General features: G+C 44.1%; 1 protein-coding gene across 6 annotated transcripts in view; it reads right to left on the bottom strand.

Annotated features, from left to right (window-relative positions):
- asb7 (ankyrin repeat and SOCS box containing 7) overlaps positions 1–18,281 on the bottom strand; it is a 62,839-nt gene that overhangs the window by 6,507 nt on the left and 38,051 nt on the right. For 5 of the 6 annotated variants that reach the window (XM_078241580.1, XM_078241581.1, XM_078241584.1 and 2 more), the window contains exon 3: positions 6,813–7,418. In XM_078241580.1, the coding sequence (XP_078097706.1) occupies positions 6,813–7,418 (606 nt within the window). Of the gene's footprint in view, positions 1–3,064; positions 3,202–6,812; positions 7,419–18,281 lie in introns of those variants that run through there. The other variant, XM_078241585.1, reaches the window with a different exon arrangement.

The following is an 18,281-nucleotide window of genomic DNA, read 5'->3' as shown; positions in this document are numbered from 1 at the left end:
ACTTTTGTTGTAAAGTAGACTAAACCCCAGTTCAGAGAATCAAGCCACAAGATTCTAGTTTTAAACAAAAAAGAATTTTCATTGCACAGGAGTCTCCAAAGCAAATACTCACTATAATCTATTTTATAATCTAACATTGAGAATTATAATGAGGTAAACATAAATTAGCAGGCAGACTCTGGTCGAACACAATAGAAATTGCACATTGAGTGCCAGGCATAACCAGGAGAGCTCCCGTGAATTCCTCAGCAACTCCGGGATCACAAAAGTCACAAATATCTTTAAACTCCATCTTCCTTACGGGGGATTTCCTTCCACAGCTACTTTCCTTTGACAACATAGCCTCTGATTTCCCTCAACAGCAGCTCCAACTTGTCTGGAAGCCCTCTTGCCTCTTTTGTCTGCAGAGAGTGGTCAGATAACTGGTCTCCAGCTCATAGACTACTCCAATGACTGCCCACCTCCCAACCACTCAATCACCTTGTCTGAGGCTGTGCTTCATGGTATTTGCCAGGTTTCCCTGCAGAATCTATAGTTAGGCACAGTTCTAGCTGCCAACTTTCTTCTCCCAGGCTTTCCAGAGCCTCAATCTCCCCAGCTTCACTGACATATCAACTTCTATAGTTCTTCAAAATCTTTTTCTCGCGGGCTAATTTTAGTGCTACGGCCCCGAAGTCACTTGAGCAACTTTCTACAGCATCTCCCCAGGTCTCGTGGTCAGATTTCTCATGCCATCTCCAAGTAGCCATTAAATGGAAACTGGAACTAAGCATGCACACTGGTTCCCTGCTGCGCTCTACGCTGTCCCAGTGACCCAGGCACAGTGGGAGCCCCAAAAACATACAGCTCAAACGCAAGAATACAGATTCCCTCACACTTTCTTAAAGTCCATATAGACAACATCCACTGCATTCCAGTCATTTGCCTTTCTTGTGACCACATCAGAAATATCAGGTTAGAGTACTCGAGCACAAATCCAATGTTGGTTTTCCTCAATTAACTCAAACTTCTCAAGAACCCTAAAAATCTTACCACCATTGAAGTTAAATTGTCCTGCAGATACAAGGAGTGCCCTTGCATTCTTTCTTGAATAAGGTTATCAATCTTGCCGCTTTCCAATCCACTGGCACCAACTGCCCTCCCTCCCCCCCTCATATCTAGGGAAGATTATGGCAGGCCCTTTTGCTATCGCTACTCCCACATACTTTAACAACTTGCAATACAAACCATCCAAAGCGCAATACATTCCATCAATTTGCACTCCATCCATTATTTCTACCATCTCAGCTTCAACTGATAATTTGTCAGCATTCTCTTCCTTAGCAAAGAGAAACACAAATTCCAAGGGGAGGATACATCAATATTAGTATCAAGTATCAAGCTCAAAGAAAAAGCATATACTTGCACAAAGATGTCGGGACAGGTCATAGAGTCAGAGGTTTATAGCATGGAAACAGGCCTTTTGGCCCAACTTGTCCATGCCATCCTTTTCTTTTAAACTGCTAAGCTAGTCCCAATTGCCCGTATTTGGCCCACATCCCTCTATAGAACATAGAACATTACAGCGCAGTACAGGCCCTTCGGCCCTCGGTGTTGCACCGACCAGTGGAACCAATCTAAAGCCCCTCTAATCTACACTATTCCAATATCATCCATATGTTTATCCAATAACCATTTGAATGCTCTATACCCATCTTATCCACGTAACTGTCTAAATGCTTTTTAAAAGACAAAATTGTACCCGCCTCTGGTAGCTCGTTCCAGACACTCACTACCCTGCGTGTGAAAAAATTGCCCCTCTGGACCCTTTTGTATCTCTCCACTCTCACCTTAAACCTATGCCCTCTAGTTTTAGACTCCCCTATCTTTGGGAAAAGATATTGACTATCTAGCTGATCTATGCCCCTCATTATTTTATAGACCTCTATAAGATCATCCCCAAGCTTCCTACACTCCAGAGAAAAAAGTCCCAGTCTATCCAGCCTCCTTATAACTCAAACCATCAAGTCCCGGTAGCATCCTGGTAAATCTTCTCAGCTCTGTTTCTAGTTTAATAATATCCTTTCTATAATAGGGTGACCAGAACTGTACACAGTATTCCAAGTGGGGGCAGAATATAAAGAACAGCAAAGTATCACCAAAAAATTGATAAAGAAGAAAAAATAATCAAGCGTGAGAGAGAAAACAAGCTAAATATTTTAAAAAGAAAAGTTAACAAAGTGAATGCTGGTCCTATAGAAAGGGTAGTTGGGGAATTAATAATGGAAAATAAGGAGATGGTAGATGAATTGAACAGATATTTTGCATCGGTCTTCACTATAGTGGAGACAAGTAACATCCCAAATACAGCTGTAAATCAGGGAATGTAAAAGAGAGGGAGGGAGGGAGGAATTTGGAAAAATTACAATCACCAGGGAAGTGGTACTGAAAGAATTGTTGGAGCTGCGGTTGACAAAAAATCCCCGGATCCTAATGCACTTCTTCCTAAAAGCCAAGTGAGTTAGTTAACACATTATTTTTAATTTTTCAAACTTCTCTAGATTCAAGGATTTCATTTGTTTGGAAAATAGCAAATGCAACTCGATTCAAAAACAGAGACAGAAAGCAGGAAAGTACAGGCCAGTTAGCCTCGGGAACTAGGATATTCGTCAGAGGGAGGATGTTAGAAGTTATTATTAATGATGTCATAGCAGAACATTTGGAAAAATTCTGGGTAATCAGGCAGAGCCAACATTGCATTGTGAAAGGAAAATCTTATTTTAACCAATTTATTGGAGCTCTTTGAACTAACATATAAAACCTTAGAATCTCTACAGTATAGGAGGCAACCATTCTGCCCATCAAGTCGGCACTGAGTGGCTGAAAGAGCACCCACCATCCCTGGAACCCCATGCCCATGGCTAATCCACCTCACTTACACATCTTTGGACACTAAGGTACAATTTTAGCCTGGCCAATCTGGGGGGGAAGGTGGCATAGTGGTTAGCACTGCTGCCTCAGTGCCAGGGACCTGGGTTCGATTCCCGGCTTGGGTCACTGTCTGTGCGGAGTCTGCACGTTCTCACCGTGTCTGCGTGGGTTTCCTCCGGGTGCTCCTGTTTCCTCCACAATCTGAAAGACGTGCTGGTTAGCTGGAGTGTGGCGACTGGGGGATTTTCACAGTAACTTCATTGCAGTGTTAATGTAAGCCTACTTACGACACTAATAAATACATTTTAAAACTTTAAACCTCAACTTTTTACAATTTATATAAATGACTTGGATGAAGGGGTCAAAGATATGGTTGCTAAATTTTCTGATGACACAAAGATAAATAGGATTGCAAGATGTGAAGGTGACACAAAGAATACAAAGAGATATAAATAGGTTAAGTAAGTGGACAATGATTTAGAAAATGGAGTATAATGTGGGAAAGTGTGAAATTGTCCATTTTTAAGGCAAAATAAAAAAGCAGATTATCTGAATAGTGAGAGTTTGCAGAGGGATCTACATTACAGCAAGTAATTAAGAAAGCTAAAAGTATGTTATCATTTATTGCAATACAAAAGTCGGGAAGTTATACAGGACATTGATGAGACCACATCTACAGCAGTGTGTACAATATTGGTCTCCTTATTTAAGGAAGGATGCAAGTGCATTGGACACAGTTCAGATAAGGTTTGATACCTGGATTGGAGGGTTTATCTTATTTGGAAAATTTGGACAGACTATCTGCTGGAGTTTAGAACAAGAGACACAGTGATGGAAACATAAAAGACCTTGAGGTGCTCTGACAGGTTGGATGTGGAGAGGATGTTTCCACTCGTGGGAGAATCTAGAACTAGGGACCACTGTTCAAAACTAATGGGTCACCCATTTAGGACAGAGAAGAATTTTTTCTCTCAGCAAGTGAGTCTTCAGAACACTCTTGCTTAGGCAGCACCTTTCAAACCCACAACCGCCAGCATCTAGAAGGACCAAGGCATCAGATACATGGAACACCACATCTACAAGTTCCCCTCCAAGCCACTCACCATCCTGACTTGGAACTATATTTCTGTTCCTTCAAACAATCTCAAACGATCTCAAATAACAATGTGACAGAGTACAGGAATGAGATAGAGAATCTGGTGAACTGGTGCGGCAACAATAATCTCTCCCTCAATGTCAACAAAACGAAGGAGATTGTCATCAACTTCAGGACACAAAGGAGAACATGCTCCTGTCTACATCAATGAGGACCAAGTAGGAAGGGTCGAGAGCTTCAAGTTTTTAGGTGTCCAAACCACCAACAACCTGTCCTGGACCCCCCATGCCGACACTATAGTTAAGAAAGCCCACCAACACCTCTACTTTCTCTGAAGACTAAGGAAACTTTTCATGTCAGCTACGACTCTCATCAACTTTTTCAGATACACTATAGAAAGCATGGTTTCTGGTTGTATCACAGCTTGGTATGGCTCCTGCTCTGCCCAAGATCGCAAGGAACTACAAAACGTCGTGAATGTAGCCCAATCCATCACGCAAACCAGCCTCCCATCCATTGATTCTGTCTACACTTCCCGCTGCCTCGGCAAAGCAGCCAGCATAATTAAGGCCTCCACGCACCCCCAACATTCTCTTCCACCTCCTTTCTTCGGGAAAAAGAGACAAAAGTCTGAGGTCACGTACCAAACGACTCAAGAACAGCTTCTTCCCTGCTGCTGTCAGACTTTTGAATGGACTTACCTTGCATTAAGTTGATCTTTCTCTACACCCTAACTATGACTGTAACACTACATTCTGCACTCTCTCGTTTCCTCCTCTATGAACGTTATGTTTTGTCTGTATAGTGCGCAAGAAACAATACTTTTCACTGTATGTTAATACATGTGACAATAATAAATCAAACCACTGTCACTGGGTCAAAATTCTGGAACTCCCTTCGTAACAGCATTGGATGTACCTACTGCTCACCACCACTTTCTCGAGGGCAAGGATAGATAGGGAATAAATGCTGGCCTAGCCACTGACATTCACACCTCTTAAATGAATAAAAAACAACACTGGAAGCAGAGTTTTTGAATATTTTTTAAGGCAGAGGTAGATAGATTCTTGATAAGCAAGGGGGTGATAGGTTACTTGGGGGTAGGTGGGAATGTGGAGTTGAGGTTACAATTAGATCAGCCATGATCTTATCGAATGGTGGAGCAGGCTTGAAGGGCCGTGTGTGTGGCCTACTCCTTATTTGTATGGTCACAAGTAAACATTGATACAAGCATTCACCAAGTATTCTAGCCTTGCCCTGTGGCTCAAGGCATAGATTACATTCTTAAGGTCTAATATGCCCCAGTCCACAGCATAATACACAATTTGCATTGTGATATTTAGTTCTCTGCTGACATCTTTTCTTTCTGCAAATATCCCCTTTTCTTTCTGTGTTCAGAGAGTCTGGTGCACACCATCTTATTAGTGTACTCAACAAACAGCTGGCTTGAGGTAAATAAAGGGGAGCTGATGAATAATTTTAAGAAGGTGGGACTGAAGGTCATGTCAAGGAGAGGGAGTGGATAAGGGATGACAATACAGGAAGGCAGAGAAGACTGGGGTATTGTGATAAGTAGCGCAGACCAACGAGGGAGTCAAGTGAGCGTTAAACTTGGGTGTCATGGCAACTGAGATGTGGGAGCCAAGGGACTTGGAAATAGACGGAGGAATCTTCAGGTGTGCGCCACACTCAAACTGACACTCGGCATTGGAGACTGCTGGCAGTGAAAACACCTTGAAGAGGTTTAGTCCTGACCTCGGCACTAATGGGCAAGAGATTTCATCTGGAAGAGTAGAAATTGCGCTATTATATTCCATAATTAAGGGGACAGATGAGTCCTGCTTGGTGTGCTGCCTTGCTGGTGCCAGGGTAAAGGGCATCATGGAGAGGCTACGGAATATTCTGCTGGGAGAAAGGAGTGAGCCACAAGTTGCAGTACATGTTTGGACCAATGACAAAGTGAGATCCTATCATCAGACTTTCAGGGAGTAAGTAGTCAGCAATTTCTGAAATAATTCTGATTCCATAGACTGGCAACAGTAGAAATATGAAGATTGGGAGGATCAATATTTTTTTTTTAAATTATAATTCAAATTATTATATTTTGACTTGAAATGTTAACTCAGTTTCTCTCTCCACAAATACTGCCAGACCTGCTGAGTATTTTCATTTTTATGTTTTTATTTCAGATTTACAGCATCTGCAGTATTTTGCTTTTATTGTATTAGAGAAGCTGGGCTTAATCTACTTTTCTCCAAGGAGAATGAGGGGAGATCTCACAGAGCTGTACAAGGTTATGACAGGTTGGGTGATATAAGGTAGGCAGCCCATTAGCTAATGGTAGAATGACTAGGGGGACACAGTTACAATTCTGAACAATAAATGCAGTGGGGATAAGAGGAGAAACCTAGGACACACCTAGAACTCACTGCCACCAAAGGATTTTAAAATGAAATTAGATGGGCATTTGAGGGAAATAAACTTGCAGGGTTATGTGGAAGAATGGAATTGACTGGATTGTCCAGAGAATTATATCCTTCTGTGCTGTACTGTCTCTATGATCCAACATTACTGAAAGTTCTTTCTCCTTTGCTCTATTTTGCACTGTTTTTTGTGCAATTGTTTCGCTTTGATTTAAATGGAATATTCTAGTCAGAATTATTTTTTTTAAACTTGGTATTTCTTGCTAATTTATCCATGCCATCTAACTTAAGTATAACATAGAATTGGACACTCAAGACAAGTTCTGGTGGGGTGTTTCCTGACTTAATCGTGCAAATCTAAAAATGCAAAAAAAAAGACTTACTTGTAACTTCCTGTAAGAAATCCAGGCATGGTCTGCTGGTTCCAGATAGACTTACAGAGACAGCCAGAGGGGTCTGCCCCTCGTAGTTCCTTGTATTACAGTCTGCACCATAGTTATGTAACATCCGTGCACAAAGCACATCGTCCTTTAGTGCAGACAAGTGTAATGGGGTTTGTCCATCCTCCAGTCTGCCAAGGTTTGTGTCTGCACCTCTTTGAAGAAACATTCGACAATATGAGTGGTTGCTTTTGATCACTGCATATCGCAGCAGGAAACCATTTTGAATGTCAATATTGGCATTGTGATCCAGAAGAATTTTCACGCAGCTTGAGCGCTCTCTGATGATAGCCAGCTGAAGTGGCGTGGTGCCTTTATCACTGAGTGGGTCAACCTCAGCTTTAAACTCCAACAGCAGTCTGACAAATGAGTCTCTGCCGTAATGCGCAGCCACATGGAGAGGAGTCCATCCATCATTGCTTTTAGCATTAATTATATCAGGTCGGTGTTCTGATTCCAACATCAGCCTTGCAATCCGTGCTCGGCCATGCATGGCTGCATAATGCAAAGCTGTAAAACCTCCAATTAAGTCTTTAACTGTGGGATCGGCTGCAAAAGATCAAAACACAATTACAAGGAGATAGTATCAGGACACGACCTTTCAAAATAAAAACCATCTCATTAATTAATTGGGTATGCAAAGCTGGAAATCGAGAAGATTAAAACTTTAAGAAATGCTTGTGATTATGGTGTCCCTCTCTAAAGAATTCTTCAGCAATCTGATCTCTAGCAGTCAAATTGTCCTCTACAACCACCATATTAAACAGCTGATCAACCTTTAGTTGGCATTTTACTCATTCATTGCATTACTTTGAAACGTCCTTTTATTTGCTACAGTTCCATATTCAAACTGCAATCAGGTAATACAGTACGTATGATTTTAAGTTTTTAACGAGACAATACTCCTTTATTTAATCCATACAGACCGAGTTAACTTAACGTATATAAATAATGTTATATAGTAATAGACACAAGTGTGGAGGTGGAGATGATTCACATGTCCAACATTGCTCAGTTGTAGTGCTGCACTCTTGCTTCTGAAATAAAAAACTGTGGATTCAATTCTCGACCTAGAACTGGTGCACAAAATTGATAACACTCAGTACTGTATTGAGATAGTGTTTTACTGTTGGAAGTGATTTTTTAAAAGGCCTGTCTGCCCTCAGGTGCACATAAAAGATCTCTCAATACAAGCAGAAGAGCAGGTGAGTCCTTAGGGCCAACATTTATCCTTCAAGGGACATCTAAAAGCGATGATCTGGTTAATGAGTTCATTGCTGTTTTTGGGTGCTTGATGTATGTAAATTGACGACCATATTTCTGATGTCAACACTAATATAAAAGTACTTTATGGTTATAAAGTGCAGTGGGGTGTTGCAAGGTCATGAAAGGTGCTTCATAAATGTATATGTTAAATGACATAACCTCAAGAGGTGGTTATGTCATTAGTGATAGCGAGTTGAGGAACAGGGAGAGAGTGCAGTTAAACATGTGGTTGCAGGGATGGTGTAGGAGGGAGGGTTTCAGATACGTGGATAATTGGAACACATTCTGGGGAAGGTGGGACCTGTACAAACAGGACGGGGTGCACCTGAACCAGAGGGGCACCAATATCCTAGGAGGGAAATTTGTTACGGCTCTTCAGGGGGGTTTAAACTAATTTGTCAGGGGAGTGGGAAAAGGAGTTGTAGTCGAGAAGTCAGTGAGGGTGGTGAGGTATTGGGGAAGGTATCAGGGTCAAGGGTGGGTACCGGTAGACAGGAAGGTGGGTTGAAGTGTGTCTACTTCAATGCAAGGAGCATCCGGAACAAGGTAGATGAACTTGGGGCATGGATTGGTACTTGGGACTACGATGTTGTGGCCATTACGGAGACGTGGGTAGAACAAGGACAGGAATGGTTGTTGGACGTTCCGGGGTATAGATGTTTCACTAAGTGTAGGGAAGCTGGTAAAAGAGGTGGAGGAGTGGCATTGTTAATCAAGGATAGTTTAACGGCTGCGGAAAGGCACTTCGAGGGGGATCTGCACACTGAGGTAATATGGGCTGAGGTTAGAAATAGGAAAGGAGCGGTCACGTTGTTAGGAGTTTACTATAGGCCCCCAAATAGTAATAGAGATGTGGAGGAAGAAATTGCTAAGCAGATTATGGGTATGTGTGGGGGTCACAGGGTAATTGTCATGGGGGACTTTAACTTTCCAAATATTGATTGGAACCTTTGTAGGTCAAATAGTTCGGATGGGGCAGTTTTTGTGCAGTGTGTGCAGGAGGGTTTCCTGACACAATATGTGGATAGGCCGACAAGAGGTGAGGCCACATTGGATTTGGTACTGGGAAATGAACCGGGCCAAGTGTTAGATTTGGTTGTGGGAGAGCACTTTGGAGATAGTGACCACAATTCGGTGTCTTTTGTTATTGCAATGGAGAGGGATAGGGCCGTACGGCAGGGCAAGGTTTACAATTGGGGGAGAGGTAATTATGATGCGATTAGGCAAGAATTAGGGGGCATAAGTTGGGAACAGAAACTGTCAGAGAAAGGAACTAATGAAAAGTGGAACTTTTTCAAGGAACAAATACTGCATGTCCTTGATAGGTATGTCCCTGTCAGGCAGGGAGGAAATGGCCGAGTGAGGGAACCATGGTTCACGAAAGAGGTGGAATGTCTTGTGAAAAGGAAGAGGGAAGCTTATGTAGGGATGAGGAAACAAGGTTCAGATGGCTCGATTGAGGGTTACAAGTTAGCAAGGAACGAGCTGAAAAAGGGGCTTAGGAGAGCTAGGAGGGGACATGAGAAGTCCTTGGCGGGTCGGATCAAGGAAAACCCCAAGGCTTTTTACTCTTATGTGAGGAATAAAAGAATGACCAGGGTGAGGTTAGGGCCGGTCAAGGACAGTAGTGGGAACTTGTGTATGGAGTCAGTAGAGATAGGCGAGGTGATGAATGAATACTTTTCTTCAGTGTTCACCAAGGAGAGGGGCCATGTTTTTGAGGAAGAGAAGGTGTTACAGGCTAATAGGCTGGAGGAAATAGATGTTCAGAGGGAGGATGTCCTGGCAGTTTTGAATAAACTGAAGGTCGATAAGTCCCCTGGGCCTGATGAAATGTATCCTCGGATTCTTTGGGAGGCAAGGGATGAGATTGCAGAGCCTTTGGCTTTGATCTTTGGGTCCTCGCTGTCCATGGGGATGGTGCCAGAGGACTGGAGAATGGCGAATGTTGTTCCTCTGTTTAAGAAAGGGAATAGAAATGACCCTGGTAATTATAGACCGGTTAGTCTTACTTCGGTGGTTGGTAAATTGATGGAAAAGGTCCTTCAAGATGGGATTTACGACCATTTAGAAAGATGCGGATTAATCCGGGATAGTCAGCACGGATTCGTGAAGGGCAAGTCGTGCCTCACAAATTTGATTGAATTTTTTGAGGAGGTAACTAAGTGTGTTGATGAAGGTAGGGCAGTTGATGTCATATACATGGATTTTAGTAAGGCGTTTGATAAGGTCCCCCATGGTCGGCTTATGATGAAAGTGAGGAGGTGTGGGATAGAGGGAAAATTGGCCGATTGGATAGGTAACTGGCTGTCTGATCGAAGACAGAGGGTGGTGGTGGATGGAAAATTTTCAGATTGGAGGCAGGTTGCTAGCGGAGTGCCGCAGGGATCAGTGCTTGGTCCTCTGCTCTTTGTGATTTTTATTAACGACTTAGAGGAGGGGGCTGAAGGGTGGATCAGTAAATTTGCTGATGACACCAAGATTGGTGGAGTAGTGGATGAGGTGGAGGGCTGTTGTAGGCTGCAAAGAGACATAGATAGGATGCAAAGCTGCGCTGAAAAATGGCAAATGGAGTTTAACCCTGATAAATGTGAGGCGATTCATTTTGGTAGGACTAATCTAAATGTGGATTACAAGGTCAAAGGTAGGGTTCTGAAGACTGTGGAGGAACAGAGAGATCTTGGGGTCTATATCCACAGATATCTAAAGGTTGCCACTCAAGTGGATAGAGCTGTGAAGAAGGCCTATAGTGTGTTCGCTTTTATTAACAGGGGGTTGGAGTTTAAGAGCCGTGGGTTTATGCTGCAACTGTACAGGACCTTGGTGAGACCACACTTGGAATATTGTGTGCAGTTCTGCTCACCTCACTATAAGAAGGATGTGGAAGCGCTGGAAAGAGTGCAGAGGAGATTTACCAGGATGCTGCCTGGTTTGGAGGGTAGGTCTTATGAGGAAAGGTTGAGGGAGCTAGGGCTGTTCTCTCTGGAGCGGAGGAGGCTGAGGGGAGACTTAATAGAGGTTTATAAAATGATGAAGGGGATAGATAGAGTGAACGTTCAAAGACTATTTCCTCGGGTGGATGGAGCTATTACAAGGGGGCATAACTATAGGGTTCATGGTGGGAGATACAGGAAGGATATCAGAGGTAGGTTTGTTACGCAGAGAGTGGTTGGGGTGTGGAATGGACTGCCTGCAGTGATAGTGGAGTCAGACACTTTAGGAACATTTAAGCGGTTATTGGATAGGCACATGGAGCACACCAGGATGATAGGGAGTGGGATAGCTTGATTTCAGATAAAGCTCGGCACAACATCGTGGGCCGAAGGGCCTGTTCTGTGCTGTACTGTTCTATGTTCTAAGAGCAAAGCTACTAACATTCAGGCACAGTGCAACGTGCAAACTGAACCTGCTAAACACTGAATTTGCTTTTGCTGGGCAATGGTTGATTTTGTTATCCATCATAGTGTCTTTGGAGAGGCTACTCTCAAGATAGCAAAACTTCTTTACTGAACAGAAGAATGTGTTATTGACTGTGACTGCAGGATCTTTGAGTGTGTGGCCAACGGTGGGTTAAACAAGATCTTTTATACTTGTCAGATCAAAGTGCTCCAAGGCTAGTGTCGAGTGATCAACAAGCAGCTGAATATCCTCTGAAGTATGTGCAATGAGAGCGCAGTCATCTGCAAAGAGTTCACTCACCAGCTATCCCAGCAACTGTTGTGCAAGCTTTGAGCTTTTACAAGTTGAAGAGATTGCTGTTTGTCCTGAATTGAATGTGGACTCCTGCATCGGGATTTTTGAATGTGTACTACAGCATGGCTGAAAAGCATATGGCAAACAGAGTTGGAGCCAGCACAAAGCTTTGCTTGGTGCCGTTAGCGACAGGAAAGGCATCTGATAACTTACTACTGTGCACCACTCTGACCATCATAGTTGTGAAACGAGCAAATTTTAAAAATATATATTTATGGGATATGGGCATCCCTGGCTAGACCAGCAGTTATTGCCCATCCCTAGTTGTCCTTCAGAAGGTCGTGGCTAGCTGCCGCCTTTAACTGCTGCAGTCTGAGGTGTAGATACATCCATATTGCTGTTAGGGAGGGAGTTCCAGGATTTTAACCCAGCGACAGTGAAGGATATAGTTCCCAATCAGGATGGTGCGTGACTTGGAGGGAAACCTTCAGGTGGTGATGTTCCCAGGTATCTGCTGCTCTTGTTCTTCTACAGCAGTGGTTCCCAAACTTTTTTCACTGGGCCGCACTTTCGGAATAAAAATTTGCTCGCGCCACACCAAATTTTTTATTGATAAGAAATACATTCAAAAACAAAAAAAAAACCTTAGCAGTGCTTGATTCATAACATAGAACACAACTACTTTATAATATGATCATGGGACATCGTCCTCAGCATCACTTGATGCTCTTGCTCTCACTTTGGAAAAATATCTATCCATGTTTAAATGTTTCTTTGATTGTCCTTGAATCTTCCCACCACACTTGCCATCCTCTCTCGCCGCACCCTTTGGGAACCACTGTTCTACAGGATAGCGGTTATAGAACATAGAACATAGAACATTACAGCGCAGAACAGGCCCTTCGGCCCACGATGTTGCACCGACCAGTTAAAAAAAAAAACTGTGACCCTCCAACCTAAACCAATTTCTTTTCGTCCATGAACCTATCTACGGATCTCTTAAACGCCCCCAAACTAGGCGCATTTACAACTGATGCTGGCAGGGCATTCCAATCCCTCACCACCCTCTGGGTAAAGAACCTACCCCTGACATCGGTTCTATAACTACCCCCCCTCAATTTAAAGCCATGCCCCCTCGTGCTGGATTTCTCCATCAGAGGAAAAAGGCTATCACTATCCACCCTATCTAAACCTCTAATCATCTTATATGTTTCAATAAGATCCCCTCTTAGCCGCCGCCTTTCCAGCGAAAACAATCCCAAATCCCTCAGCCTCTCCTCATAGGATCTCCCCTCCATACCAGGCAACATCCTGGTAAACCTCCTCTGCACCCTCTCCAAAGCCTCCACATCCTTCCTGTAATGTGGGGACCAGAACTGCACACAGTACTCCAAGTGCGGCCGCACCAGAGTTGTGTACAGTTGCAACATAACGCTACGACTCCTAAATTCAATCCCCCTACCAATAAACGCCAAGACACCATATGCCTTCTTAACAACCTTATCTACTTGATTCCCAACTTTCAGGGATCTATGCACACATACACCTAGATCCCTCTGCTCCTCCACACTATTCAAAGTCCTCCCGTTAGCCCTATACTCAACACATCTGTTATTCCTACCAAAGTGAATTACCTCACACTTCTCCGCATTAAACTCCATCCGCCACCTCTCGGCCCAACTTTGCAACCTGTCTAAGTCTTCCTGCAAACTACGACACCCTTCCTCACTGTCTACCACACCACCGACTTTGGTGTCATCAGCAAATTTGCTAATCCACCCAACTATACCCTCATCCAGATCATTAATAAATATTACAAACAGCAGTGGCCCCAAAACAGATCCCTGAGGTACACCACTTGTAACCGCACTCCATGATGAATATTTACTATCAACCACCACCCTCTGTTTCCTATCCGCTAGCCAATTCCTGATCCAATTTCCTAGATCACCCCCAATCCCATACATCTGCATTTTCTGCAGAAGCCTACCATGGTGAACCTTATCAAACGCCTTACTAAAATCCATATATACCACGTCCACTGCCTTGCCCCCATCCACCTCCTTGGTCACTTTCTCAAAAAACTCAATAAGGTTAGTAAGGCACGACCTACCTGCCACAAAACCATGCTGACTATCACCTATCAATTCATTACTCTCCAAATAACTATAAATCCTATCCCTTATAATTTTTTCCAACATCTTGCCGACAACAGAAGTGAGACTCACCGGTCTATAATTCCCGGGGAAGTCTCTGTTCCCCTTCTTAAACAATGGGACAACATTCGCTAACCTCCAATCTTCTGGTACTATACCAGAGGCCAACGACGACCTGAAGATCAGAGCCAGAGGCTCTGCAATCACTTATGGATTTGAAAGTTGCTGCCCAAGAACCTTTGTAGATGGTACACAGTGCTGTTATGGTTCGTGTAGTGGAGGGATTGACACTGATTATCTTTTCAGGGCAGCCTTTTTTACACAGAACCTTTCAAACATTTCCAGTTTACTGTGTTAAACGACTTGGTCAGAACAGTGAACACTGTATACAGGTCCTTATTCTGTTAGGACTCTTCTTGAATTTGACATGCTGCAAGGACCATGTCCACTGTTTCCCATCCTGCACAAAATCCACACTGATTCTGGGTACACAGAGTTATTGAGCTGAGCCACAATCCAAGAACATCCCTTGTAAGAATTTTGTTTGCTAATGAACGTAATGATATTCCATGTCGATTGCCACAGGTGGACTTGCTACCGTTCTACCTGTAGTGACAGGTTATGGAGGCATCTTTGTCGGTGTAAGGCACAACAGTGCCCTCGTTCCAGATTAGACAGAAGAGACGTGAGTTGCTGAATGATGCTTTGTACTTTCAGCTCCCAGTGACTTGCCCATAGAAAAGTGATTTATGGCTTTCGTCACTTCCGCTTATGGGAGAATCAAGAACAAGCCCTTCCAAAGTGTGGTGCTGTGGAAGTGACTCAATGGTAAAATTGTATACTATGGATTCTGGTTTAGGAGATTACTGAAATGCTTTGCACAATGAGAGAATCACATGCCTATTTATTAGGAGCTGCCATTTTTTTTTTGTTCAGGGATATGGATGTCGCTGCCTTGGCCAGTGAGGGAATGGCAATATATTGCCCTGGAGATGGTGAGGATAAACATAAAACATAGAAACTAGAAGCAGGAGACGACCATTTGGCCCTTTGAGCCTGCTCCGCCATTCATTTTGACCATCGAATTCAATATCATGATCTTCCCCTTCCTCCCATATCCCTTAGATCCCTTTAGCCCCAAAAGCTATATCAAATTTAGTCTTGAAATCAAACAACGTTTTAGCCTCAAATACATTCTGTGGTAGTGAATTCCACACATGCACCACCCTCTGGGTGAAGAAATTTCTCCTCACCTGAGTTCTAAAAGGTTTACCCCTTATCCTCAAACTAGGACCTCTAGTTCTCGACTCCACCACCATAAGAACATTCTTTCTGAATCCACCCTGCCTATCCCTGTGAGAATTTTATAAGTTTCTATGAGATCACCTCTCTTGAGTTGCCTTCTTGGACTGCTGCAGTCCACGTGGGGTAGGTACACAGATGGATTGCAGACCTTCATGTGGATAGAATCATCAAATCCCTAGACAGCAAAAGGAGGTCAGTCGGCCCATCGAGCATGAACCGACAATAATCCCACCCAGCCCTATTTACCCTGCTAACCTCCCTGACACTAAGGGGCAATTTTTCATGGCCAATCAACCTAATCTATACATCTTTGGAGTGTGGGAGGAAACCGGAACACCTGGAGGAAACCCATGCAGACACAGGATAAAGTGCAAACTCCACATAGACAGTGACCCGAGACCGAAATTGAACCTGGGTGTCTTTAGGTCATTGTTATCAGCAGCTGCTTGGAGCTCTTAATTCTGGTTTTCCCAACGTCTGGTTCTTCATCTCTCAGTTTCGCCTGCAGCACGTGTTTTGCATGATGGTTTCTGGCGTTCCTTGGTGGTTATTTCTTGATGTGGAGATGCCGGCGTTGGACTGGGGTAAACACAGTAAGACGTTTAACAACACCAGGTTAAAGTCCAACAGGTTTATTTGGTAGCAAAAGCCACACAAGCTTTCGAGGCTCTAAGCCCCTTCTTCAGGTGAGTGGGAATTCTGTTCACAAACAGAACTTATAAAGACACAGACTCAATTTACATGAATAATGGTTGGAATGCGAATACTTACAACTAATCCAGTCTTTAAGAAACAAAACAATGGGAGTGGAGAGAGCATCAAGACAGGCTAAAAAGATGTGTATTGTCTCCAGACAAGACAGCCAGTGAAACTCTGCAGGTCCACGCAACTGTGGGAGTTACAAATAGTGTGACATAAACCCAATATCCCGGTTGAGGCCGTCCTTGTGTGTGCGGAACTTGGCTATCAGTTTCTGCTCAGCGACTCTGCGCTGTCGTGTGTCGGGTGAACAATCACTGAAACAACTCTATGATGACATCAACAAGTTCCATCCCACCATCAGGCTCACCATAGACTACTCTCCGGAATCGGTTGCATTCTTGGACACGCGCATCTCCATTAAGGACGGTCACCTCAGCACCTCACTGTACCGCAAGCCCACGGATAACCTCACGATGCTCCACTTCTCCAGCTTCCACCCTAAACACGTTAAAGAAGCCATCCCCTACGGACAAGCCCTCCGTATACACAGGATCTGCTCGGATGAGGAGGATCGCAACAGACACCTCCAGACGCTGAAAGATGCCCTCATAAGAACAGGATATGGCGCTAGACTCATTGATCAACAGTTCCAACGCGCCACAGCGAAAAACCGCACCGACCTCCTCAGAAGACAAACACGGGACACAGTGGACAGAGTACCCTTCGTTGTCCAGTACTTCCCCGGAGCGGAGAAGCTACGGCATCTCCTCCGGAGCCTTCAACATGTCATTGATGAAGACGAACATCTCGCCAAGGCCATCCCCACACCCCCACTTCTTGCCTTCAAACAACCGCACAACCTCAAACAGACCATTGTCCGCAGCAAACTACCCAGCCTTCAGGAGAACAGTGACCAAGACACCACACAACCCTGCCACAGCAACCTCTGCAAGACGTGCCGGATCATCGACACAGATGCCATCATCTCACGTGAGAACACCATCCACCAGGTACACGGTACATACTCTTGCAACTCGGCCAACGTTGTCTACCTGATACGCTGCAAGAAAGGATGTCCCGAGGCATGGTACATTGGGGAAACTATGCAGACGCTGCGACAACGGATGAATGAACACCGCTCGACAATCACCAGGCAAGACTGTTCTCTTCCTGTTGGGGAGCACTTCAGCGGTCACGGGCATTCGGCCTCTGATATTCGGGTAAGCGTTCGCCAAGGCGGCCTTCGCGACACACGACAGCGCAGAGTCGCTGAGCAGAAACTGATAGCCAAGTTCCGCACACACAAGGACGGCCTCAACCGGGATATTGGGTTTATGTCACACTATTTGTAACTCCCACAGTTGCGTGGACCTGCAGAGTTTCACTGGCTGTCTTGTCTGGAGACAATACACATCTTTTTAGCCTGTCTTGATGCTCTCTCCACTCCCATTGTTTTGTTTCTTAAAGACTGGATTAGTTGTAAGTATTCGCATTCCAACCATTATTCATGTAAATTGAGTCTGTGTCTTTATAAGTTCTGTTTGTGAACAGAATTCCCACTCACCTGAAGAAGGTTATTTCTTGTCAGACAGCTAAGACTTGAGGGTTTTGCATTTTGTCTAGAGGCTTGCCCATGTCTTGGTCATCGTTTTGATTTTGTTGCTTCCAGTTAATGAATCCTTGGACCTCAGAAGCTGTGCAGTAACATCGTTCAACTTTTTCCAAGAATCTTCAATGGCAATATTGTCCTTCGAGATGTCAGCAATTCCAGTTCTAGTCTCTCAGCCCTGTTTTTAAGAACAGTTACATCAAGCTTTCTTTGTGGCTTGTCTCGGTGCCGAAACATGTTCAGATTTGTTTTCAAGGATGCATATTCCTGACAAGCCAACGGTTCGACCAGTATCCTGCAACTCTAAGGGAGTGGGTAGAGCACATGTCCTTGGGATCTATCATACATTAACATGCACCAGCATGTGCCAGTGTTTACATCTGGGGTGCATCCATTTTGTTTGTCTGTCTGCTTGCTGGAAGACTTTGGGGGCATTTCTTCCATTCGACCCACTAATTTTTTGGTGGGTCGGAATGGGAGACATGTGCGTGCGCCAGTTCGCGGGATTCGCGCATGCATTCCCGACGCATGTGTGTCTCCCATCGCCGGGATGTAGGCGCGGTCGGAACCACACTGGAAACCGGCGGGAACAGTGGATAAGGGATTTTAATCTATTTTTAACGTGATTTAAATGCAATTATTTGGCCCGCGACTGAATTCTCCGGGCCCGATAGCGTCTCC

The sequence above is a fragment of the Mustelus asterias genome, chromosome 24 (assembly GCF_964213995.1).
Source record: "Mustelus asterias chromosome 24, sMusAst1.hap1.1, whole genome shotgun sequence".
NCBI classification, from domain to species: Eukaryota; Metazoa; Chordata; class Chondrichthyes; order Carcharhiniformes; family Triakidae; genus Mustelus; species Mustelus asterias.
The sequence above is the reverse complement of the archived record's forward strand: the minus strand, read 5'-3'. Positions and strand labels throughout refer to the sequence as shown.